Source organism: Carassius auratus, chromosome 8 (genome assembly GCF_003368295.1).
Source record: "Carassius auratus strain Wakin chromosome 8, ASM336829v1, whole genome shotgun sequence".
Taxonomy (NCBI): Eukaryota; Metazoa; Chordata; class Actinopteri; order Cypriniformes; family Cyprinidae; genus Carassius; species Carassius auratus.
Genome location: NC_039250.1, coordinates 24578185 through 24605448, shown reverse-complemented (window position 1 = coordinate 24605448; position 27264 = coordinate 24578185). Strand labels below are relative to the sequence as shown.

At 37.1% G+C, this 27264-nt stretch overlaps 1 protein-coding gene across 1 annotated transcript; it reads right to left on the bottom strand.

Moving 5' to 3' along the window:
- Positions 1-161: 161 nt before the first annotated feature.
- Positions 162-21955, bottom strand: LOC113107757 (CTTNBP2 N-terminal-like protein). The gene is made up of 5 exons (XM_026270456.1): positions 21844-21955; positions 16138-16245; positions 6677-6907; positions 4799-4906; positions 162-4174 (listed from the first exon to the last, which is right to left on the bottom strand). The coding sequence occupies exons 1-5, from the start codon at positions 21847-21849 to the stop codon at positions 2876-2878; spliced, it is 1752 nt and encodes a 583-aa protein (XP_026126241.1). The 5' UTR covers positions 21850-21955; the 3' UTR covers positions 162-2875.
- Between the last annotated feature and the right edge of the window lie 5309 nt (positions 21956-27264).

The window sequence follows — 27264 nt, the reverse complement described above, 5'->3', positions numbered from 1 at the left end:
TAAAAAAAACAAACCAAAAAAACATTTATTAGCTAAGCGGATAAAATACAGTTGGACATAAATTTATTCAACACCGCTAATGTAAAAATAATTAGGAAAATGCAACTAATAGAAACTACTTTCATACAACTAGCAAAAAGTTTGAAATAGAAATATACAAATTCCAAGTGTCAGTTCAGGTTTATTGATGCACAAAAAAACAAAGATTCCAGTAGTTAAAATCTAAACTGCTACTTAAGATTCAGTACAGTAGGAGAAACGGTGAGGTATTTAAAAACAGAAACATTAAATGACAGTAGAGCAGCTGAAACCTATGAAGCACAGGACAGATACATGCACCACATTTACTCATAAAAACCCAACATACTTTGTTCTCTCATAAGCGTATTCATGCCAGCAAGAGTTTTACACAAATATAAAATCATGTCTATTTTTATACTAAAAAGTTAAAACGTCAAAAGGCTTCAAGAAGGACACTGGTAAGAAAAATAAGTCCCGGGGTAAAGTAATCATTAAATGATGACGTTACTCGCTTGTGCTTTTACCATGGTTGGGAGTCATGTAAACTGGTGCTATAGGTTCTACCCCTAATATTTAATAAAAATTAAACATTTCAAGATAAGACTACAGTATAAACATAAAAATCAGTGATGGAATAAAACATCCAGCTATGGTTATTAGACCCAGACTTACATTCGCAGAACATAACATTTTGACTCGATTGTTAATATTGTTAACTATCATGTCCCATGAGAATAATTAAATTTTTAATCTTCATTTACAGAGAAGGTACTCTGGTTTGGCTGTTGTTTAATGTTTCCCAACCACCAGGTGGCAGCTTCCTGAGCAGTGCTTCAGACTGACACTAGAGGACAACGTAGTCATGGCGCAATACAGTAGGACAGAGGTTTTTCCATAACTGTTTCATATCAGTTCATATCTCCAGTAGTTAATTTCTAAATAGATTTTCAACATCAACTGCACATCATATTATATTACTGCTTGTGAGAAAAGCAATACTTTACATTTACCATAAACATAATATAAATGTCAGTCATTCGCCAGACACAGATTAAGACAGTATTACCAGGCTAAAACTGACCGATTGGCTGAAGACTTGGTTAATCACTATTTGCTTAGAATAGTCTTTACTTTATATACTAAATTTTTCATTTTTTTTCTGTGCAGGTCATCAGGAATTGACTAAGTAACATTTTAGGCTAAATAAAAAATAATTTTGTAAAAATTAAAAACACAATAAAACATTAAAAGACAGGTTAAAATAATATTTCAATAGATTTGATCTTACAGGAGTAGTATTTAAGAGGTTGACTGTGTGTTCCTTTCAAACTTTTCACACAGTTAGGATGGGTTGGGCTCAGGCTAAGGTTTCTTCTGGGATACCGAAGGTTTTCAGTGAGGCATCACCTCTGTGTGCAGTTAAGCCGCCTGCACACTAGAAGATTTTAAGGCCGGTTTTCTAACCCATATGATTTGGGAGATCTGTTGATAGAAGATGGATCGAGATGGAATGATTATAAGGCTCAAACGATTAAAACCATCTTTGAGTTAAGATTTGAAAAATGTAGTGTGTGGCCAGCCTTACTCTTACTAATGCTCCTGGACGACCACCTTTCAACAGAATTTAGCCCCTTTCACACTGCGATTCCGGAAATGTGTCACGGGGTAATGTGTCCCGGCAATTGTTACCGGGTCGCTAGATTCTGCACATTCACACACAACCCGTAAAGGTCCCGTAAAGACACATAACATCACGATGTTACATGTAATGTACGAGTTGAAAATGCTAGGCACGTTAACTTTCTCTTAAGCTAGCGAACGATCTCAGTTTCAGCACGGAAAGTGAGGAACTAACTGATCTCTGCTTCATTACAGTTTGCACACATTTTTTTTTTTTTTGTTGCAAACACTGATCTGCCTGCAAAACACCTGGTAAAAAAGTTGAGCGACAATGTGCGTCATCTCTACGACACACGGGTCAATCCCGGAATCTATCCCAGGACATGTTTGCATTCACACAGAAGGAAACCCGACAATGTTCCGGCAATTTTCCGGGTCCACAACCTCAGTTACACAACCTCCCTTTTATCTTCAAGTAATCCTGAACAAGTTGGCTAGCTGGTTCAGGGTTGTTTGATTAAAGTTAGAGCAAAATTCTGCAGAAAGGTAGTTCTCCAGAAGAAGGATTGGCTGCCCTTTCAGACCAGTGGTTTTCAGTCCCACAGTATTGTATCATTCCACATTCTGGATGTCTTTCTTTACCACATTTGCTCATTTGTCAATGATCCAAGACCTGAACTGGTTCAGATAAGGAGACATCCAAAACGAGGTACTTAAATGGACTGTTCCCTGAGTTACCGTCTTCTGCCGTTATGTTCAGAGAAAGCACGTGCTTGCTGAACCTAAACAACTCTCATTATGTTGATTACGTTCTGGGATACACTCCAAAATGGCGGAAGATGGTAACTTGGGGAGAATAATTGCTGAATAAACTGTTATTATTGTTTTCTTTGCACACAAAAAATTGTCCTTGCTACGTTTCTGTGCATTGATCATGGTAATTTCATTGCTCTTTATGGAGGGTCAGAACGCTTTTAGATTCCATCAGAAATATCTTAATTTGTGTTCCAAAGATGAATGAATGTCTTTCAGGTTTGGAATGACATGAGGGTAAGAAATTAATAACAGAACTTTCATTTTTGGGTGAACTATCCCTTTAAGGACAAGAATTGACAAGTATTAGATGACAATAAGGGTTCAAATAAAAGAACCTTGAGGTTCTCAAGAGTGCTATAGATGCCATTGGATGGAATGGACTGGAGAAGGCTAAGAACAGGTGTGAACTCCAGGCTGGTTAACTAGATGATGACATGACCAAGTCAAGCTCTTTTGCATCTTCCTGGCCACTGGTGAGACCACAGCTCCCAGAGAGCTCGGGGAAGTGGCTGGCCCTGCCAGAAGGAACAGGAGAGCCAGGAGACTGGTTGACCCCCTGCTTTTTAGGAGGAACAGGGGCTGGATTAATCTTTTCCGCCCTAGGAATAATTGGTGAGCGGATCCCTGGTGAAAGAACCCCTGGGCTCTTCCCTGTCGGCGAAGAGGCTGCGGCCAGGCTGCGGTAATCAGTGCCAAAGGGGGAGCTGTTGGACGGAGGGAGTTTACTTGTTGCTTGTTGGCTCGTGAACCGTGACAGCACCTGAGTGACAGTGTTGCGGGCAATCTGCTTTGCAGTAGAATTGTCTGGAGTAGTAGGAGCAGCTGCAGTAGGAGACAAGTCTCGAGGTGAGTGGACAATAGATGCTCCATGATGCTGCTCTGCCTCAGCTTGCTGCTGAAACTTGTGGCGTGCTGCTTGGAATCGCTGGTTGATGCTGGCCTGGTAGGAGGATGGATAGGTCGGACTAGAGCAGCCTATAGAGGCCAGACGCTTGGTTAGTACTGGGGAAGAGCAAGGAGATGAGCTAAGTGAGGACGAGGCAGGACTGCTGGGGGAGAGACACTGCAAGGCTCCGCTTCCTCCAGGGAGCACTACCCAATTGTCTGCTGATCCCACTTCCTTGCACCTCTCGTCTGCAGGAGACTCTGGTTCTCTGGGAGTGTGGTGGCCATTTAGCTTGGGTTGCGGAGATGATTTAGATGCAATGACTTTGCCATCGACTTCTGTTTGACTAAGAAGAGGCGTGATCCCTGTGGTTGCTTTCTGCACAGTTTTTACCTTTTCTTCATTGTCTTTTTCCAGTGCCGCCTTTTCTCTTTCTTTCATTTCATCCAACTCTTTTTTTAGGCTATTGAACTTCTCCAAAAGCTCCAGATATCGTTTTTCTTCCTTCAGTAGTTTCCCTCTCATCTGCTCGCGCTCTGTATCCAATTCAGCTAGCTTTCTCTCAGCTCTCGCCTCTATCTGCTGAGCATGAGCGTGTTCGCTCTCCAGCTCTCCCTTTAGGGTTTTGATGGTACTGCTCTCCTGTTCCAGCTGGCGGCTGAGCTCTGCAACACGCTGGCTCTCCTCCTCTGCCCGTGCTGTAGCCTTCTGACATTCTTTCGCCAGTGTCGAGGATAACTGTTGCTGCTGCGCTAAATCCTCCTCAGCTTGATTCGACAGGACTGACCGCTCATGTTCTAAACGCTCGACTTGAGCCCTCTCAAACTCCAGCTGTGAAGAAGAAAAGCAAGAGATGTCACTTTAAAAATTCTAAGATATTAGTAAACTCAGAGGGTTAATAACACTACGCAGACAATATCAAAGATGCATCATACAACTGTTCTTGAAAATATCTTGTTTACTTGCTTGTTTCTGCCTCAAACAATACAAGACTTCAGGACCTTACAAGCATACAGAATGTGTGAGAGCTTTGGTCAAGCAACCAAAAAAATAAGAGTTTGTATAAGAGTGTGAGAGTTTGTGTGTGTGTGTGTGTGTGTGTAAGAGAAACTCAGGGCAGGGCAGGGCAGGAAGGGCCTTTTACATAATACTGCAGTCTGTACTTTGACCTTAACATCACCTTATCATAATCCCATAAAAAAACACAAAAACACCATGGAATGCGCGCACACACACACACACACAAAGGTGGACAGACTCTTATGCACCATAGTCCATAAAACAATGGAGCCTTTCCTCTCTAGAAAAGACATCTGCGGCAACAGTTACACAACAAAGCCACACAATTTCTGTTGGCACAGGGTGATGTGATTGCTTTTATTTTACAGTTTATGTTGTATTTATAATGCCACAGCTTGAGCATGTGTATATATTTTGGTGGCGTTGCCTGGTTACCTGTTGCTGAAGTCTGTCTCGTTCCTTCTCCAGCATGGCAGTGATGTCATCACCCGCAGCATTGTCTTGAGCACGCCGTCGTTTCTCTTCTTCTAAATCTGCTATTACCTACAGGCATACACACATTCAAACATCAGCTCAAGAAAGATGACTAATTATGACTACACAACCTAATAAACTGTGGCCATATATTATATCATTTGAGTTAATAACGTTTGAGTCAAATTAAATCAGTCACATTATGTTTCTTATGTTTATGAGCATAATTAATATAGAAGCAAAAAAATAAAGATTGTATGGTCAGAAGATCAAACATTGCTATTCAGAGATCTGAACCCTTTCAAAATATGACTCACCCAATGTACATAACAGAGAGAATAGTTGTTTAATTTTGGATTAATCTTTCATACAATGTTGAAATAAATGAAATTAAATAAAACCTTTTTTCAAAGAACTGAATGAACCAGTTCCATAAGCATACATTTCAGTACATTCATTATTGAATGCAGTATTAGTTACTTTTTATTTAAAGTAATACGTTACGTTACTTTTGCATTACTTTCTAAATCTGGGCTGGGCTTTCTCTTTTGCTTTTAATATCAATTCAGGTCTGCTGTACAGTAGAACACCGAAGAAGAAAGTTCAACACTCTTCAGCAATAAATAAGAAAAAAAAGAAAAAGAAATGTTAGTTTATCTTGTGTAATTTTTGCTTATTAGTATGGTTTATTTGGATCGTCGAAGGTCAGCAGCAAATAGATTTTATAAAATGGGATTAAACACAAAAGATATTTGTATTATTTAACATATTTAATTATTGCAGCTTTGAGCCATATTCTGAGTTGCTTTTCACTATTTTTATTAAGTTTGAGGAGAACTAAATTATTATTATTATTTTTTTTTTTTGAGTGAGATGAATTAATGTATGTTCACATTTATTCTTAAACTAAAGTAAATTCTTACTCCTGATTTCACTCAACAAGGGGACAGGAGAGATTTCAATCAATAAATGGAAAAAAAGTAACTGCCGTTACAGAAGATATTTTAATAAAGATATTTTCTTGTAAATTGAAAAGTAATGCGTTACATTACTAGTTACCTGAAAAAAGTAATCTGATTACATAACTCAATATTATTTGTAATGCGTTACCCCCAACATTGAATGGACCACATAAACCATAGCCAACAACACATTGCATGGGTCAAAATTATCAATGTTTCTTTTCAGCCAAAAATCATTAGGATATTAAGTCAAGATTATGTTCCATGAAGATATTTTGTAAATTGCCTACTATAAATATATCAAAAAATAATATTTCATTATTAATATGCATTTCTTAAGAGTTTATATGGACAAATTTAAAGGCGATTTTTTTCAGTACCTGAATTTTATTGCACCCTCAGATTCCATATTTTCAAATACTTGTATATTGGCCAAATATTGTCCTATCCTAACAAACCATACATAAATGGAAAGCTTAATTATTTTTCAGATTATGTATAAATTTAAATTTTAAAAAATGTACCCTTATTACTGTTTTTTGTGGTCCAGAGTCACAAATAAAAGTACCGTACTTACATGGAGCTTTGATATCAAAGCCATAGAAGAACCATTTCTGGGTCCTTAAAGAACCATTTTAGTGAACAATTCTTAAAATAACCATTTTCTTTGTGTTAAGAATATTTTCAAAATCTACACATCCTGTTTTCACTATAAAGAACCTTTTGTGGAATGGAAAGATTTCATGGCTTTTAAAGGTTGTTCATGGAACCACAGGGTGCCCATAAAGAACCTTTATTTTTAAAAGTACAGCCTTCACATAGGAGTCTAAATATACAGCCTAGGTAGGTAGCTCTGATCTCAGTCTTTGTCTCTCACCCGTCTGTGTCTCCTCTCTGCAGCAGCGAGCTGTTTCATCATTTTCTCCTTCATGTTGGTGCAGTGGGCCATCACTAGCTTCAACACACCCAGCGGGTTCAGACACACGGGACTCTGCTCTCCATCATCCTGAGCCTGAGTCAGCTCGCTGTCTCTCAGCAGAGCTATGAAGGGGTCACGAAGGCTGTAATGTCCATATCGTTCTTGTACAAATGCATCTCTCTGTTGTGCCTAAAAAATGTCAAGGATAAGAATAAGTGACTGGTTTCTGTTGTGATTACACAGCAAGTTCACAGAATGACTGATTAATACCTAACATTATGTTTGCATATGGCCATGATTTTTTATGAGAGACATAAACAGAAAACGGGATTTCTAAACACATTGTGATGCAATTACAGATGGTCACTATCAGATCTATTTTCACAAGACATAATCACAGCCCTGACCCCCACCCTGACCCCTCCACTGCAGGCAGGTGTTAAACCTCCCCTGGGCTGAAGAAATGAAGGGGGGGGGCTCACATCACAAAAGGCCCAGCTGTAGGGGGTGTTGTTCACTAGTCATTGTGCATGTGTGTACTTGTGTGAGGGCTGAAACGGGGGGCAGTGTGACTAATTTAGGAGGCATGGGGTGGTTTTACGAAACAGATCAGCAGATGGGAGACACAAGCACACTAAATTCAGGACTGGAATAGACATGTGGTTTATTTTCTGGGTGACACACAAGCTGGAACCTGCTGTATTCCTCTGCCCTTATCATGCTGTTCTTCCATCCGCTGCATTCTTCTGTTTCAAATCATAGCTAATTCCAAAAAAAAACTATTAGTCAACATTTAAATTTCATAGTATTGTGTGTAAAATTATTGTGGATATATATATATATATATATATATATATATATATATAGAGAGAGAGAGAGAGAGAGAGAGAGAGAGAGAGAGAGAGAGAGAGAGAGAGAGAGAGAGAGTTCTGGCATGAAACTCTAGATGTACTGCAGAACCAGCAGCAGCATTGCAGATCTATTCTATCAAGACCAAATACATTAATAATGTCATGTACATTACCATGCCAATCCCTTTCGAGAGCTGTCATGACAGAAATATATATATATATATATATATATATATAGAGAGAGAGAGAGAGAGAAAGCTCTCAGATTTCATCAAAAATATCTTAATTTGTGTTCTGAAGATGAACTAATGCCTTACAGGTTTGGAACAACGTGATTGAATTAATGATAGAATTTTCATTTTTAGGTGAAATATCACTTTAAGCTGATTAAATGATTAGTGAATTCCAGCATACATAATCAGAGATAAGTCTGTCATTTCACTGGAAGATCCAGTTGTCATTTTGATTAACAATTAACAATTAACACACACACAAACACAAAGATATGCACAGATTAATTGACCCCAGTTAACAACAAGTATAGAAAATAGACAGGGTGAATATTAATTCAATTCCAGCTTTTACTTTACCGGCTCATACAGTATTGTTCAAAATAATAGCAGTACAATGTGACTAACCAGAATAATCAAGGTTTTTCGTATATTTTTTTATTGCTACGTGGCAAACAAGTTACCAGTAGGTTCAGTAGATTGTCAGAAAACAAACAAGACCCAGCATTCATGATATGCACGCTCTTAAGGCTGTGCAATTGGGCAATTAGTTGAATTAGTTGAAAGGGGTGTGTTCAAAAAAATAGCAGTGTGGCATTCAATCACTGAGGTCATCAATTTTGTGAAGAAACAGGTGTGAATCAGGTGGCCCCTATTTAAGGATGAAGCCAACACTTGTTGAACATGCATTTGAAAGCTGAGGAAAATGGGTCGTTCAAGACATTGTTCAGAAGAACAGCGTACTTTGATTAAAAAGTTGATTAGAGAGGGGAAAACCTATAAAGAGGTGCAAAAAATGATAGGCTGTTCAGCTAAAATGATCTCCAATGCCTTAAAATGGAGAGCAAAACCAGAGAGACGTGGAAGAAAACGGAAGACAACCATCAAAATGGATAGAAGAATAACCAGAATGGCAAAGGCTCAGCCAATGATCACCTCCAGGATGATCAAAGACAGTCTGGAGTTACCTGTAAGTACTGTGACAGTTAGAAGACGTCTGTGTGAAGCTAATCTATTTTCAAGAATCCCCCGAAAAGTCCCTCTGTTAAAAAAAAGGCATGTGCAGAAGAGGTTACAATTTGCCAAAGAACACATCAACTGGCCTAAAGAGAAATGGAGGAACATTTTGTGGACTGATGAGAGTAAAATTGTTCTTTTTGGGTCCAAGGGCCACAGGCAGTTTGTGAGACGACCCCCAAACTCTGAATTCAAGCCACAGTACACAGTGAAGACAGTGAAGCATGGAGGTGCAAGCATCATGATATGGGCATGTTTCTCCTACTATGGTGTTGGGCCTATTTATCGCATACCAGGGATCATGGATCAGTTTGCATATGTTAAAATACTTGAAGAGGTCATGTTGCCCTATGCTGAAGAGGACATGCCCTTGAAATGGTTGTTTCAACAAGACAATGACCCAAAACACACTAGTAAACGGGCAAAGTCTTGGTTCCAAACCAACAAAATTAATGTTATGGAGTGGCCAGCCCAATCTCCAGACCTTAATCCAATTGAGAACTTGTGGGGTGATATCAAAAATGCTGTTTCTGAAGCAAAACCAAGAAATGTGAATGAATTGTGGAATGTTGTTAAAGAATCATGGAGTGGAATAACAGCTGAGATGTGCCACAAGTTGGTTGACTCCATGCCACACAGATGTCAAGCAGTTTTAAAAAAACTGTGGTCATACAACTAAATATTAGTTTAGTGATTCACAGGATTGCTAAATCCCAGAAAAAAAAAAATGTTTGTACAAAATAGTTTTGAGTTTGTACAGCCAAAGGTAGACACTGCTATTTTTTTGAACACACCCCTTTCAACGAATTGCCAAATTGCACAGCCTTAAGAGCGTGCATATCATGAATGCTGGGTCTTGTTTGTTTTCTGACAATCTACTGAACCTACTGGTAACTTGTTTGCCACGTAGCAATAAAAAATATACTAAAAACCTTGATTATTCTGGTTAGTCACATTGTACTGCTATTATTTTGAACAATACTGTATGATGAAGGCAAAGGTCATCTAAATATAAAAATAGATGCAATGACAATTAAATGCACATTTACAAACTAATATGCCATATTGGTGAATTTGGATAAATAAACATGTCCAATATACAATATGATACTGTGAATTACAGGCGAAGAATCATGAACTCTAACATATAGATGACGCATACACATTTGGAATTTTCACAAGCACGCCTTGTGTCCTCCTTAAACACACCAATGCAAACAAAAACATAGACTTTTATCTCCTTGATCACAAGTAATATTTAACCAACCAGACTTCAAGAGACCTCAGCTTCCGCCGTTTCCATGATTACTATCTGTGATCATTCAGTCTGAGACTCAAAATCTTTTAATAACACAGAGAATCACAGAGGGTGTGGTGTGTACTGGGCGTGAACATCGGCATATTGATCTGCACAATGCTGCAGATGTAAGCACAACAACCATTTAAATCCAGGCTGTTAACACTAATATACATTTTCTGTTGATAAGTCTCTCTGTATAAAGCAGAAATTCATATTGTATGTCTACAATGAAGCAGTGTGAGTGTGTTAAGTGTGTCTCAGACCACCAGGCTGGATAGTTTATTTGTTTAACTTCAGCTTTAAGCAGTGTTGCATACTACTCAACATCATTAAAGAAAATTACAGTCCATTTCCAGCCATAGAGGCTTTCATCTGTGGCCCTGCTGGCCTCTGAGTGACCTTCTCCAGAGATCAGAGAGCGACACAACCGAGGGAAACAGTTGAGACAGCGACAAGACAAACATCACTATAAGTACTGCTCATAGCCTCATACTATGGGTTATATATTTGATCTAATATACTAATAATTAAATTTTGGGCTGTAACTTACCCTACACAATTTGTGCAAGAGACATAAATGATATGATATGAAGAATGATTCACTTTGGCAAAAGAACAAAGAACCACCTGGAACACTTTTGCAAATGCAAAACACTGTCCAAACAACCAATATTTTGATATATACTGAAGTCCAAAAATTCAAGGTCATAAAGATTTTATTTTTAATGAAAGAAATCTACTTTTCCCACTGGTAATAATAAGAGTGTTTCTTGATCACCAAATCTGTATATTACATAAATATGTTTGCTAAATGGATAAATGAATACATCAAACGTAAATATATCAGAACAATTTCTGAAGGATCCTGTGACACTGGGATCCTGTGATTCAGTTTTCATCACAGGAATAAACTACATTTTAAATAATTGAAAATTACTATTTTAAATTGTAGTAGTAATACTTTATAATATCTGTTTTACTCACTTGGTGAGTAGGGCTGGGACAATACATTGACGCAAAATATGCGCATCGATTCGTCGACCTGTTTTTATGAATATACGAGATGGCCGGATCAACATTCTGTCCAACGTTATATAACCAATCCAGGGGTTTTTCTGCATTGATCTTTTTTTGGCGGCTGTCAAAGCCTTATTTGATCGGTGAGTGATGTAGAATAGAATGACTGCTGCGCCTGATAGGGCGCGTACGAGAGAGAGCCCCGGCTGCGCGCGCACTCACAGTCTTCAAACAACACGAGCGCTTCTTGCTCTCTCTCTCCCTTGTGCATATTAATCAAAATCATTAAACACGATATAAAAAGTGCGAAACACCAAAGTTTCATGCGCGCTCGTGCACTCACAGTCTTCAAACTACACGAGCGCTGTCTTGCTCGCTCGCTCGCTCTATCTTTCTCTCTCTCCCTCGTGCATATTAACCAAAATCATTAGAAACGATAGAAAAAGGGCGGAACGCCAAAGTTTCACGTGGAGCATTCGGACATTTTTTTTTCTCCATGACAGGCTGCTGGCTCCCACTGTTAATTGAGTTTTTTTTTGGAAAAGCACTCTCTGTATTAGCTTAAAGCCCTCAAGTTTACATTGGTTACTGTATTCTTTCAATTGCTCTAAACAAGTATTTTGGGTGACCTTTTTTATTGAATGCTAGACATCAAGTTGTTGTTATTTTCATCTGAAAGAAGAACTTTTTTTCAGTAAGCTAGGCCCTATGTGTTCAGTCAGCTTGTTTCAGTAAGCTATGTGTTTTCAAGGATTCAAGGTTTTATTGAATGCTATCTCTATACAAGTGCAAAGTAATGCATTCTTAGTCAGTCTTTTATTTTGTAATTTTAAGAGCAATAAACATATATTGCAATGTTAAGGAATTCATGTTTTTTTTCATTCAGATATGTAAATCAACATGTATAAATTGTTAGTAGTCAATTAATGGGGAGATAATCGAAATCGAATCGGTCTGAAAAAATTAATCGCTAGATTAAGCGTTTAAAAAATAATCGTTTATCCCAGCCCTATTGGTGAGCATAAGAAACTTCTTACTGAAACCAAACTTTTGAATGGAAGTTTTTGAATGAATTTTATTTGACACATCTGAATTAAATATTTAACTTCTTAGTAATATAATAATATTTTCCGGTTGTAAACAAAGCTTTGTTGACTGTCTCTCTTCACATCCAGACCAGACACACACCCACACAAACAATAACAGGGACAGACAGCACTTACACAAACTAGCAAATGCCTTTCCCACCAGAAATCCAGCTACTATATTTAGCCCTGTCCGTGTAAAGATGTTTAGTTTGAACATACTAATTTCCCTGCACTATTAAAGATTTCACAGTAAATTACTGGAACGGCTGCCATTCTTACAGTAACAGCCTATACCCTAATAGCTCTGCAGTTAATTTCAGTTCAGGACATCCTGTAATATATAATATATTACTTGAGTCAGCACAATCATTTTTTGTTGTACATTTGTAGGTGGACTGCAACAGAATTGCAACTCAGTAGCAAGAACTTCCTCAAAAGCGGACATACAACTTAAGTTTGCAAAAGAGTTTATTGGTAGAAAAAAAAACTAATGAGAATAGCAGGTTTCTAAACATGAGACATTCAGATTTAATGATTTAACTCATTATCTTAGCTCTAAATAATAACTATTTATATAATCCCTTTAAGTCCCACTGCTCATCCAAGGATAATTAATTTGATTATTTACAAGCAGGGGCTTATGGGTATTCCCGCACAGTGGGGTCTCAGTGCAGCATGAATCAGTTATTTTATTTTTTTTGGTCATTTATTGACTAAATATATAATTTTACTTTAATTTTATTTGTGTGTGTTGCTGTGAGATTAGTCATATATATTCAGGACAGAGCAGGACACTCTTTGTGCTGTTGCTGTTTTTAATCAAGCTCTTGCTGATCTGAGGTGCTTACCATCGGAGACAGAGTGGAATAAGGAGACTTCCTGGAAGGAAGTTCACACAGAAGGAATCCTACATCCCTCTAATCAACCCACAAACACACACTCCAGGCAGTTCAGAAGCTTTCTCTGTGAGTGAGTGAGTGTGTGTGTGGAAATGAGTCACATTTATAAGGTAAAACATGGGCTAGACATCCTCTCTATTAGGACAAAACAAACAAACTGGCTTGTTTAGTCTGTTTGGACTGTGATTTTAACTGGGAATTCCCTATTCATGAAATTCCCCTTTCAGAGACCTGTGAACAGACCTGATCGTCCTATATAAGGCTTAGATGATGAAACGGCGAGTGAGTGAGTCATACTAAAGGCTGGTTTCCCGTTTTAACCACCAGCCCTCGGGATACTGGCTCCTCCATTACATCAGAAAGAGCCATGGGAAAATAACTCAGAAGGTGGAGCAAAAAGTGCTGCAGTTGATCTGGAGGCTTTCAAAACATCTAACGTGACTGACACCGTTCTCCCAGCATGCACTGCTTCACTACGCCCGGGATATACAGGAGATTCTGAAGGAACTGAAGTGTGCGCACACATACATGTACATACACACACACAACGCAACATTCATGATCAAAGACTCAAGCCCAAAGGGCCTCTAAAGGTTCCCTCTGTGACTAAAGCCTTTACTGCCCAGGAAGAAAGTCAAATGAAGCTTTTAAAGACACTGACAAAGACACACACAGACACACACACACAAACACACACACTTAATATCTTGCCAAGGGCTGAGCAGTAAAAGAGGCACGCTTACACACTAAGGCGTTGTGCAGACAGGAGGCAATAATCTGATTTCATAAATCTGCCTGAAATCTGTAGACAACCAGCAAAAAATAAATAAAAAAAAAAAAAAACGTGTCAATGTGTTATTTGTAATCTGGTAATAATCAGGACATTTTCACTACATATTGAATAGTAAATGTGTCAATTAGTCAGTGGTTTTGGACAGGTAAATAAGGCAAATGCTCCAGACACTGCTGACAATATCCTTCCAAGTAGTAGTGAATTTACACTATTGTAAAAAAAAAAAAAAAAAACTGAGAGAAAGAAAAACCTATATTTTTTTTCATCAAGAATGCTTACAATTAATCAAAAGTGGCAGTCAAACCTTTAACATTGTTAAAAAAGATGTCTATTGTAATAAATGCTGTTCTTCGGATTGTTCTATTTATCAAAAATCTTGCAAACAAAAACTTTTATATATAAAATTAAAATCCCCCCCCCCCAAAAAGAAAAAAAAAGCAGCACACTTTTGTATCATATTAGAAATATATACTGTAGCATATTAAAAGGATTTCTGAAGGACACTGAAATCCAGCTTTGCCATTACAGGAATAAATTTGCGTAAATCGCTAACTTTGCTATTGTCTGACCAAACGGTTTCAGACAAAACTGTAAGCAGATCATTGGCAAAATGACCTTAAGATTGAATTTGGAAACCAAATCAGATTTGTGCACAGTGTGAAAAAAGCCTATTCATGTATATAAGATGTTGTCAACAAATCACTGTAAAAAGTACAGATGTGTCTGTAAAAGAAACTATGTACTATGTATGTATGTGAACACACTATAACCAAATGTAACTTTCACTTTCAGACCAATGTAGCTTCTCTGTGTTGTTTTCAATGTCCCACAAACTAATCTCATACTCAAGTGCAAAGAGTCAGCAGCTGACCAGCAGGTCACAGTGAGACACCAGCACAGCTTTAGTGGCTGAGCCCCTCGTCTTATGTTTCCATCTTTCCTACACACACCCCAGAGCTCATGTGAAGCTGCTGCACTCTGTTATTAATGGCGTGTTAACTCTTTAACTACAGCATAAGACAGAATAATTACAGGCCTAATAAAACACACACACACACTATATATATCCAGAGGGAACACTGTGGGCTTCTGTTGTGTGTCAGTATGAGTACACGCAAAAATGAAGTTCATTTGTTCTAGTTTTGAGGAGTAAAGACTCAATTGAGCGCAGCTGATTTAATTTGTGTGCTTATCAAAGCATAAAATGAAATGGAAGATGGAGAATTAAGTGAGTAATGATAAAGAAAGCTGTAGGGCTGGGCTCTGTGCTAACACCTGTTTAAGAGTTAAGAAGTCACTTTTTTTCTAGATAACATTACATAAATGTTTTTTAGTTAATATGTTATAAATAAAATATATTGATAATATTTTTAATAACTTTAAAAACATTCAACAGCTGAAAATGTTTAGGGTAAGGGGATAGAAAATATAGAATAGATAATATAAATCAAAAAAATTATATCTATGGAATGCCCCCACAAAAATGTGTGTGTGTGCGTGTTTTACAGGAATAGCACTGCTTGCCATTGTTCTCCTGTCTGCCGCTTTCCTGAGTACCCCCGACACACTTCCTGTGGTTCCTGACCACTAGTCCACACCAAACACTGATCATATAATGCCTGTTACATAACACAAATCTATACACATACAGAGCTGAGGAGTATGTGTAAAAATATAACATCTGAAATCTCACAACTGCTCAAAATTCACCTTTATTAAAGCTGAAATGTGTCATTTTTTCAATGCAATGTTTTCTCCTATCCCAGCTTGTTGTTCTGTGTTATTCTATGACAACTCGCTCTCAACTAGCCCCATGCAGCAACATTAACGAGTTTAGGGCAAGTTCAGAGTTTTTGGTTTGTAGGCAGGGTAATTGCAAAGGAAACTTGTTTGGCCACAAGCTTTGGCAACATGCTAAAACATGCTAAGCCAAGCTAGAAACAAGTTAAAACATGGTAACAATGTGCTCAAATTTGTTAGCAATACCTAATACAATGCAAAAATGTGCTATCAACATACTAGTTGCATGTATTGCAAGTCTTTTTTCACTTGTTCTCTGTTGGTTTCTTATGAGTATACTAAAATCTAATGCGGTTTGAAGTTGTGTAATATTGCAAGAATTGCATGCATGAAGTTTTCAGATTTTTTTTCTTGCCAAACTTTACTTAATTCTTGACACAGTTCAGCTATACATGCATGCATGCATGTGTGGGTGTGCTTTTACCCTGAGTGTGTGTATGACTACATCTTGTGCTTCCAGTTCTCCTTCCAGAATGCTGAGCAGCATCAGAAGTTCAGCTTTACTGAGAGTCTCCACATTCATCCTGCTGCCCTGTAACAAACAAACAGATGAATTCAGTGACTGGGCCCTGAAGCAAAACCGCTGATTTACAGGTCTGCCGATATAAGTCAATGTTTTAGCAGGTCATGTGCTGTATAACTGTACAGAGACCAATGTAACAGGATCATACCACACACACACACACAGATCAAATTCTCTGGCCTAGAAACGCAATAAAGTTCCACACATTTCATCAGTGAATCACACTTGATCTGAAATGACATTTGTGTGAGTCTGGCATTCATGAACATTAAAACACATGCACAGCAGTGTTCGGCGTCTCTACATTGTGGTCTGGCTCTCCATCAGACCACATAAATGCAGGAAGCTATTAGCATATCAGCACAGAGGTCTCCAGTGAACGAGATCAACTGCTGTACTGTAACGGATTCCCTCGGTCTAGTCACACACACACACACACACACACGCATTCAGGGACCAGTTTGAATGCTCTTGTGAATAATTTCTCTGTTTACTGCAAGTGACACAGACAGATCTGGATTCGGCTGCAGTGTAATGGATGGATTTCTTAACCATTAAGGTTTGGCTTGCTGTGTCTGGGTTCTTATTTCCATTTATATTGGAGTGTCAGTGAGCAGAAAGACAGAGGAAAACCTGCCAAACACCCAAACCCAATCTGTGTGACCACTGATTTATAAAATATCTGTGCAAATTATGATCATTCTGTATAATTAGCCTACTCCCTTAACCCACAGCTGAACATCATCATCATCAAGACTAACGTTCTAAGGGTGTAGAATAATTTTCATAACTGCACAGTTAGTTTCAGGTTTAATGACCACATTGCAGCTGAATATTTTTCCACATTGTTTCCTGACAATATACTTAAATGTGTTGTGATAAACATATGTTAATGCAGTAACTGTGGAATAATTGATGAAGAACAGAAAATGAATGCACCTCTCAGGTGTAACATCCACTACATGTCACGCCCCTGGTCTCATTAGGGTGAGTTGTCCCTCCGTGTGTTCCATGCCCCATGTTAATTGTTTCATTCCTTGCACCTGTGTTGTCCCAATCAACCTGCCTTTATAAGCCGTGTCCTTTCAGTTCAGTGTTGTTGGGTCTACCAGTTAAGTACGTGTGGCTTCCTCCTGTTCTCCATGTTTGGATTTACCCCTGTGTTTGATTAATAAAGACTATTTCCATTATCCTCGGTTCCGTGTTCCTTCCAGCAGCATACATAGTGTGACACTACACTTCATGTTGTGGCTTTATTACCATTTATATTCAGAATCATTACCAGTTATTCCTTACAAAGTACCATTCAAAAGTTTGGGGTCTTTAAGGTTTTTTTAATGTTTACGTTGATCCAAGGCTGAATTTATTTGATAAAAAAAAAACAGCAAAAACAGTGATATTTAGAAATGTTAATACAATTTAAAGTAACCGCTTAAATTATTAATATTTTAGAATGCAATTTATTCCTGTTATGGCAAAAGTTGCATTTTCAGCATCATTACTCCAGTCTTGAGTGTCACATGATCCTTCAGAAAGTATGCTGATTTGATGCTCAAGAAAAAAATTCTTATTATTATTGACGTTGAAAAAAGTTATGCTGCTTAATATTTTTGTGGAAACCATGATCTTTTTTTTTCAGAATTCTTTGATGAATAGGAATTACAAAAGAACAGCATTTATATAAAAAAATAAAAATAAAAAAAATAATAATAATATATATATATCTTTATAACATTAAAATTGCCTTTATTGTCACTTGATCAACTGCAGATTTTTTTCTTAAAATAAAACCTTACTGACCCCAAACTTTTAAATAGCAGTTTATATAAAATAATGTAGAATATGATATGTTAGGAGGGACTGCTTACTGATGTGCACAAATCATACATCTTATTTTTATCACATAGCTTTAAAACCTTTCACAATATCTTTTTCAATCAATCCCAGAATCAAAACCTAATTAAATGTGTCTTTCCTAGGTGTTTTTCCCCTAAGACAATTTAATCAGATCACTTCCACATATTATTCAATTTGGTTACATGTCAGTGTGTTACTAGGATGACAAGTATTCTATTTTTTTCCTTCTATTGAATAGAAAGTTGCACAGCTTGACCAGACTTAATATAATCTCAGGTCAATGATGTCATCCAGACATTACTATCCCACAGTGGATGGGGGCTGTTAATAGAGCCAGAGTATGTGTGTCTGTGTGTGTTAAAACTGGAATTCACTTTTATAACTCACGCAGTATTACCACTGGAGTTTGTGTGTATGTGTCTGATTTGATAGGCTATACACCTAATATTTTTCATTAAACCATGGATACAGAAACTGTTATTTGCTTAGTTAAGAGTTGCATGTTCAGTTTTATGACATCATTGACTGACGCTTTTATAAATTGCCCTGGTATTAATGGTGTGACCACAAGTGACCACATCGCATGCAAACAAATACATAAACACTTACTCAGACAGAGACACAAACCGCCTAAAACATCTTATCTTTTCATTTTGTGTGTATAGGGTCGGTAAACCCATTATTTACATCCACTCAATCTATATAGGAAACAGACAGCAGTATTATTCCCGTAAGAATCTTCATCCTGCAGCATCCGGTAAAAACACTATCCGTGCAGATCACAAGTGCATCCTTCCTGCCTTCATTTCCTCTCAAGAGGACCTATAAAAGCCACACGCACTTATATTGTTTGTGTGAGAGTTGGACAAACACAGGTATGACAAGTGGAATGAAACACTGCAGCTGACAACCTTCCAACATCAGAATCTGCTCAGGTTCTATCACCATTTGGATTAGGAAATACTGTCTGTGATCATTTTATGTTTTATTCAAAATGCCAAATCACTGGCTGTCCCTTCAGTTGGACTTCTGTTTGGTTTATTAAACACAATTATACATCAGGTCATTGGAACCAGAGTCCTCTTGCATGCTTAACAAAACCTGTAGCAACAGACTAACATTTTTTGGTTCACAGCGTGATGGTTTCGTCTGGCCAGAGGAGAACTGGCCCCCCGACTGAACCTGGTTTCTCCCAAGGTTTCTTTCTCCATTTCTGTCACTGATGGAGTTTTGGTTCCTTGCCACTGTTGCCTTTGGTTTGCTTAGTTTGGGGATGCATAATTTCTGGCAAAAATTGTCAGCTTGATTGCAGAGCCACTATCTGAACTGAGCTGGCCGATGGATGTTTAATCTCAACTAGCCAGGATATGTCATATTAAAGCTATATGTGAGGTGAAGAGTGATATTTATTACTTTATACTTTATTCTCAAGAACAAGATGGGAATGATTCATAAACTAATCATCTAGACCAGTTATGTAAACTACGGATTCACTGGAAATATATGACTTTAAAGTATGGACCATTTTCTTCTCTCATCTCACTGAAAATTCACTAAACCTCAGACTTAACCCACAGCTGCTGAGGGCAATCCTTAAAAGAAACATCAGACCACAGCATAATGTCAGCTTGCTTTATGAATCATTAGCAGTAATGAGAGAGCGGGACATGTGTCAGATTGGTGTGTGGTTCACGGCACCGCTCTGATGCCGTAACCCCACATTAAACCTGTACAAGCCCAATAAAACCATTATCTGGCAACAAACACAATCTTCACACAGCCACAGAGAGTGTGAGAGCGGGAAAAAGAGAAACACTATATGGATTACACAGACCGAAAGGAATTCCAGGAATTCCCACCCCCCACACACACACATTAATCAAATATTAACAGAAAGAGACTCCAGACGAGACTGTAATGCATACTAATTCATCTTGACTATATTAACAGCTGATCCAGCATCTGCTTCTCCCTGTCACTGACACATCTTATTAACACAGCTTCAAAAAAATTCAAGATTCTGAAGCAGGATTCAGATCATAGAAAACAACAACAACAAAGATTTCACCATGCAGAATGATTTCACAATGGGAGCTATTGTATAACACTTGCATAAAAGCAAAATGCAGTGATTTGGCACATTATAGTAAACCAAACCCGTTAACCCAGCTCAAACGAGGTCAACATACTGTATCCTAAACTCTAAACTCAAGATGGACTGAAGCGCTGTCATTTGCCCACAATGTTTGTTGCTCTAAGCACTGATTTATTTACAGCTACTGGAGACCAAAATCCTCAGTCTTTGACGTTATATGGGCCACACTCTCAAACTGAAGGAAAACTGGCCATTGACTGGATACAATAGACCTGAAGGAAAATCTGCAAAATAAAGCAAGCTCTTCTTTGGTGTAATTACGTCCTGACCCGAGAGAATGTCTTCAACCCAGCTCTCAATTGACTGATTCTGACATGCCAGTCAAAACAGAGCATTTCACCGCATTCAGGCTAGACAACATTTTTGCTCTTCAACCACTGACAAACACTCACATGTCTGCTCTTTAAAAATCACTGCTTATTTGATTCAAATAAACACATCAACTCAGCAATTACATTCAGATTAACATTTTAACAAATGTGTCCAAATCTCAGGCAAACGTATCTGAAAGCAAATCCATTGTTCGCAGATTCTTAAACACTGGCACAAAGAATGCTACAAAACAAAAATAGAATAAGTTAAAGATCAAGGATAAACGCTATCACAAAAACAATGTGTCAAATATTGTTTACGTATATGAGCTAGTTAAATTCATAATAGGTGAAAATGGGAAGAGGGTGAGGATTGGTACTTTGTGCAGATATTATGATATTATGATATTATGTAGTTCCATATTATGTAGTTTCATAAATATCTGGTGTTGACTAAAACTACACAAACAGATATAAGCCTTATAAGATATATTTAATAAACTAGCCTAAAGTACACAGTAAGTACATTTTCATTAATAATAGTTCTTTAAAATATACACATTGACCTGCTTTTCTTAAGTCAATATATATTTTTTATTTTACCTATTCTACCTATTCTGATTATCCAAGTGAAAGTGTTGCTGTTTCAGGAACTAATAATGGCAGGTGAAGATCTGTCCCATGTTTTAAGAATCAGTGCATGGTTAATCTTTTATAAGCTGCGTGATTAGCAATAAGAGCCATAAATCCAAGTCTAGCTTAGCAAAAAAAGCACTTCTGTGGATATCAGGTTTCCTGTTGGACACAAAGCTTTCCTTTCAGTGTTTAAAAAAAAAAAAACACTCTGAACATTTGCTGCTAAACAGGCAAATCAGTGCACTTCTCAAATATGTGAAGAACCAACTATCAGATGTCTGACATCAGCCCGTACAAACAGATACAGGGACAAAAGACTGTTTGTAACACTGTGTTACATAGCATTTAGTGAACATAAAATAAAGCTCATACAACTAATTATTTAGTTGTATCTAAATCCATAAAAACAAGTCTAGTGATGCTGCATTAAGTGCACGAGTATGAAAGAATACTGTGTGGCTAAGAAATCAGTGTTTATCATATTTAAAACCGATGTGCACATGTCATAATATAGCGAGATAATGTACTGGAAATCTATCCTGGGATCTCATGAGATTCACTCTTCCACTCCAGCACACTCTCCCGTTCACGTTCACGCCCTCTATCATTTTCAAAAAAGAAAATTCCATGAAATATTAATTGGAGTACCTTCATATGTGTTTTTATTCGCTCATCAGTCCTCGCGGTCAGAATTATCCCAGTTCACGGAGTTATTTCTCACTTTCGCTGCTGCTGGTCGTGCTACTGTCCCGGCCGAAAATATGGACCGCTGCCACTGACAGATCGTTCAGCCAATAGGCGGAGAGCCCTAGCAAGAATGATCCGTTCGGATTGGATGTTATAATGTAAGGGGAGGGGCTAAGTAAGCGTCGGTTCAGTGTCTTTGTCTACGGTTGTTTGTTTTACATGCAGTTTATTGTAGTGATTTGAATACATTACTGTTCAAATGCCAGGGTCTCTTTAAAGGTACATTTTATTTTGTATCGATAACTATGGACACATTACTCGTTTGTGAGGTAAATGTTTTTCAGACATTCATGAAATATTAATGGCACGATTTTATACGTCTAAAATGTAAAACATCCTTACTTTTTATAAAAACAAAATATTGATGATATTTTCAAGCGTAAAAACATGTATGCATTTCTCAGACCCAATACGTATTACTCTTTAATGCAACCGGATGTGTTTCTAAATACTGTCTAGCTATTAGTAATGAGTCATGGCAAAGGTGAGCTAATAAATGCGCCTTTATTTGAATTTCAGTGAGTGTTAATAAGCTCCTCCTAACCTCATCTATGGCGCCCCCTCATGGACACAAACAGGGAAAGACATAAAATGACTGTTAGGAAAGATTGACTGGCAGGATATTAATTTCACCCCAGGAATGTTCAAGTACTATTCACAAAACAGCTAGTTACTAGTCTCGACTTGCACAAGCATGAGGTCACCAATGCAGCAGGCATATGGAAAATGAAAAATCTTACATTCAGCAGAAGAAAGTTTCCCATTACATTGATTTTGTCATGAATAAAGGTGATCTGAACCCTGATGTGTAAGTTGTGGCATTACTTTTGCCTTAAATGGCTTGCCTATCCACATCCTTCTGATCCCGATATAAACTGTATAAAATCATTTTTGAGAATGAAACATTTTCATTATATGATTTCTTCTGATAAAATACATCATGGAATATAATTGTAATTAATGAGAAAATAATACAACACTTTTACTTACACAATATTATTAATCACCACTGATTGTTTGTAATAGCTTTTGTCTGCGATCCAATGTGGATTTTAGTCAAATGATGAGACAGAAATATATTGTAAGTAACATTTTATAAGAATTTTGTGGGGAAGATATATGCAACTTATGTGGGGCGTGAAAGAAAAGTAAGGTAACTAGTAATGCAACTAATAACTGTTGCCAGAAAGTAATAAGTAATAATATTACTGTTGAAAGGAGTAACTATTAATGAGTTTATAATACATTTTCTGGAGTAACTGTAGGACTTTATAGTACTACAGCACTGGTCTTTCCAATGGCATGCACTGTATTAAGGTCTTAAAGTAACTTTCACAACTCAACAACTGTTTTATGGAGTTTTGAAAGACATTTCTTTGGCTGAATAATCAGTGAAATCCATTTAACGGACTTTCTATCACAACCTCATTTTCATTCCTGTCAAGAAATTAAGTATTGTGCTACCCTGACTAGGTCTAATGTTGTTGTTGTTGTTTTAAACTTTGTGAGTTTGTATTGAGATTGATCGCTGTTTTGGCTTTTTGTTTGACCTGAATGAGTGCTTGTCTGGCTCGTGTGGTCACCGCACTATTCTTCTCATGCATGAAATTGTTTTGAATCGCGGTTCAATTGAGACGCGGTGAAATGGATAAAAAGATGCATTTATGTATGCAAATGAGATGTGTTTATGTGCGTAATTCCCCACTGCACCCTGGCCTCTGTATGTGTGTAATGAAATCATCATTCAATGCTTTTCTATAAGCTATTTGGATGCTGTTGAATGTCATAATGGTTTTAGGTCATCTGTAATGAGAATATTTGCAAAGCACTTCCCTCAATAATAGAATAATGCATACGTGTGCTGCTGTATGTTCATATATGTGTCTTTTCACTCATTTTACTTCCATTTGTCTTTAAAGCTGCCTGTGTTCTGTTACTACTTTTTGGTTTGTTTTTCATTTCCCTCTGAGATGTGTGTGTGAGAGAGAGAAAGACAGAGAGATATTCAATAAAACAAATGAGTTGTCCTTCTGGTCGTGATCTCAGTTTGAAAAGAAATAAAACCAGACAGGAGACACTGCTGCTGCCAGTATCGACTAACCAGGCCATTTGTCTGTCATCCTCAGAGCTTTTACACTAATAGATTCCACTCAGGATCTTTAGCCCTTTGTTTTCACTCTCACTGTGTCTCTGTCTCTCTTTCTCTCTATGTGAAGCTGTTTTTCCCCTCTTTCTTTCTCCCATATCACTTGGCTGTCATGACATCTCTATTCCACACCAGCTGAAGCCACACACACAATTACACAGATATGATGAATAGCACAGCCACCGTGCAACTCATAATAAATCATTATCATCACTGACATTTTCATCAAAACTGAAATTTTCATTTGAATAAATTACATTTATATACATTTTTTTTTAAATTATACATCATCATAATAATTATAGTAAATGGAAATCCTGTTTCTTTATTACACAAATTTAACTCATTAACAAATGTAATTCATTTAGAATCATTTTATTGAAAATGTAATTCATATTTATTCAAATGTAAATAATGCAATCACTGTGGAGGTTAATGTTTGCATATTTTCCATATCCTGTTTTATCAAAATTATCAAAAGATGATTAAAATTGTTTGATCTTTTAGGTAAAACTCTTCAATCTCTTTTTGATAGTAGTTTAATTAATGGAAATGTTCCTGCTTGTTTCAAACATGCAGCAGTGCAGCCACTTTTTAAGAAACCAAATTTGGACTATACTGTTTTAAGTAATTACTGACCTACAGTATATCAAAACTACCTTTCTCATCAAAAATTGTAGAGAAGGTTGTTCTGTCTCAGCTTCAGTGCCTTGCTCAAGGGCACTTAAGTCATGGGTATTGAAGGTGAGGTTCATTCACTCCCTCCACCTACAACTCCTGCCAGCACTGAGACTCAAACCTGTGACCTTCGGGTTACAAGTCTGACTCTCTAACCATTAGGCCACAGCTGCCCTGTTTTAGGTCTCTTCATAGTAACAGAATCCACCATTGTTAAGGTTTTTAGTGACATTCTATTGGCAGTTGATTCAGGAAAGGTAGTTATTCTTATTTTACTTGATCTCACGGCTGCTTTTGATACTGTTGATCATGGTAATTTATTGCAGCGTTTAGAAGATGTAGGTGTTTAAGGGTACTGCTCTAGAATGGTTTAAATCATATTTAAAAGATAATCATATCTGAAAGATTAAAAGATCTTTCTCATTCTGTCTTGGAGATCTGTGTTCTACATCAGCTAAATTACATAGTGGTGTGCCACAGGGGTCCATACTTGGGCCTATTTTATTTTCATTATATATGGGCCCTTTGAGCACAACCTTTCATAAATATAACATTATACACAGATGACACTCAGTTATATATCCCAATAGTTCCAAATGTTTCTCAATCCTTTGATGGACTTGTTCAGTGTTTAGGTGAGATAAGAGCCTGGTAGGCAGGCAATTTTCTTTCATCACTAATAAGACTGAGTGTGCTGTTTTTGGACCTTCTTCTGCTTCCAGGGAAATTATAAGTAGGTTTGCCACTATAAAGATTAGTGTTTCAGATTATGTTAAGTATTTGGGTGTTATGATGGATTCAGTGATAGTTTTAGATAAGCAGGTTACTAGTGTTGTGAGGGCTGCCTTCTATCAACTCATAATTATCTCTAAACTGAAAACATTTCTCTCTTTTAAGGATCTGTAGACTATTATTCATGCCTTTGTGTCATCACACATCGATTACTGTAATTCTGTTTATATAGGTATTCATATACTGCTGGATTACTCCGGTTTTGTTTTCTTTACACTGGTTGCCTGTAGAAATTAGAATTGAATTCAAGGTCTTGCTGATGGTTTTTAAAGCATTGCATTGCATTGCATTGCTCCAAAATATAATTTGGACTTATTGATTCCTTATCAAAGTTCTAGAAACTTGAGATCTTCAAATCAGATGATTCTTCATGTTCCCAAAACGAGATTAAAATCGAAGGGCTTTCGCCGGTGCTGCTCCTCGATTATGGAACCCTCTCCCAATGCACATTAAATCTTCCCCACCTGTGGATGCTTTTAAGTCTAGATTGAAACCGTACCTTTTTGGTAGAGCTTTTAAAATTGATTAGATGGATGAGGTTTTACATTTTAGCATTAAATCTTGTTTCTGTGACTGTATGTAATGTTGCTGGAAAGCATTTGGTCAATGGCAAATGTTTTAAATGTGCTATAGAAATAAAATTTGTATTGATCAAATTGATTAAATCCAGACTTTGACATACTTTATTTTCATCCTGCTCATTTTCTTGCCATTGTGTAAATAGTAATAATTGAAAATAAGGCAAAACAATATTGCAAAAGTAAACTTTATCAAAGGTCATTGAATAGCAAAAAATCTAAACAAAAAAAAAAGGTAGTTTTTCTTTTTGTAACTTTTTGAAAGCAAATGTCATTTTTACCAACCAGGGTTTGAATGGGAATATTAAAAGTGTAATTTTTAGACTGTGAAATATCTAATTAATGGATATTTAAAATTTATTTTAAGTAATGTCTAAATATACTATGGGGTATATAAATAATTTAAAACAACCATCCTGTAATTGCAAACAAAATTAATTAATAATGTAATAATCTTTATAATTTATTATTAATATATTTAATTATTCAATACATTGACACTGCCAGTTTCTGTTTGAATGGGGGGAGGGGAAGGGGCAAAAAACAAAGGCAGCAGAAGTACCAGAAACATGGGGTGCCTTTAAATATCACCTTGGACAAAAAGTTGAGAACCACTTGGTTAGTGCCTCCACTGAGAATGTTTGTAAAGGTCTAGAAATAATTTATTTCTATTACAACAGAAGCATATTCATTTTTGAACAGTTACAGAGTCCAAGAGTGGCTTATAGGATCCTCGGTTACACACTCGACACTCGAACAAGAAAAACATCCCTTGTTGCATCATCCCAGTGCTAAACTAAGAGGGCCAAACCTCAGTCTGAAACACACCCTAAACATAAGAACATGATGCTTGAAATTACAGACTGAACCACATCCTACTGAACGATCTATACTTGACATTGTATAATCTTTGTATAACTGTGTTATCAGATATCAAAATATAATTTCTCTCATTATTATTTGTGGATTGACTTTAAATAATACACTTCTAAGCAAAGACAAAGGTTGGTACACACACACAAATAAACATTGTAATCAGTCATATAGTGTTGCAGACTGAAGTGGACACATTGTGCAGGTGTGTGCGTCTGTGTGTGTGTGTGTGTGTGTGTGTGTGTGTGTGTGTGT

Coding starts and splice junctions, on each gene's coding strand:
- LOC113107757 (XM_026270456.1), bottom strand. Junction 4,907..6,676: donor CAGAGAGGAGACACAGACGG/GTGAGAGACAAA, acceptor GTATGCCTGTAG/GTAATAGCAGATTTAGAAGA. Junction 4,175..4,798: donor GAGACAGACTTCAGCAACAG/GTAACCAGGCAA, acceptor TCTTCTTCACAG/CTGGAGTTTGAGAGGGCTCA.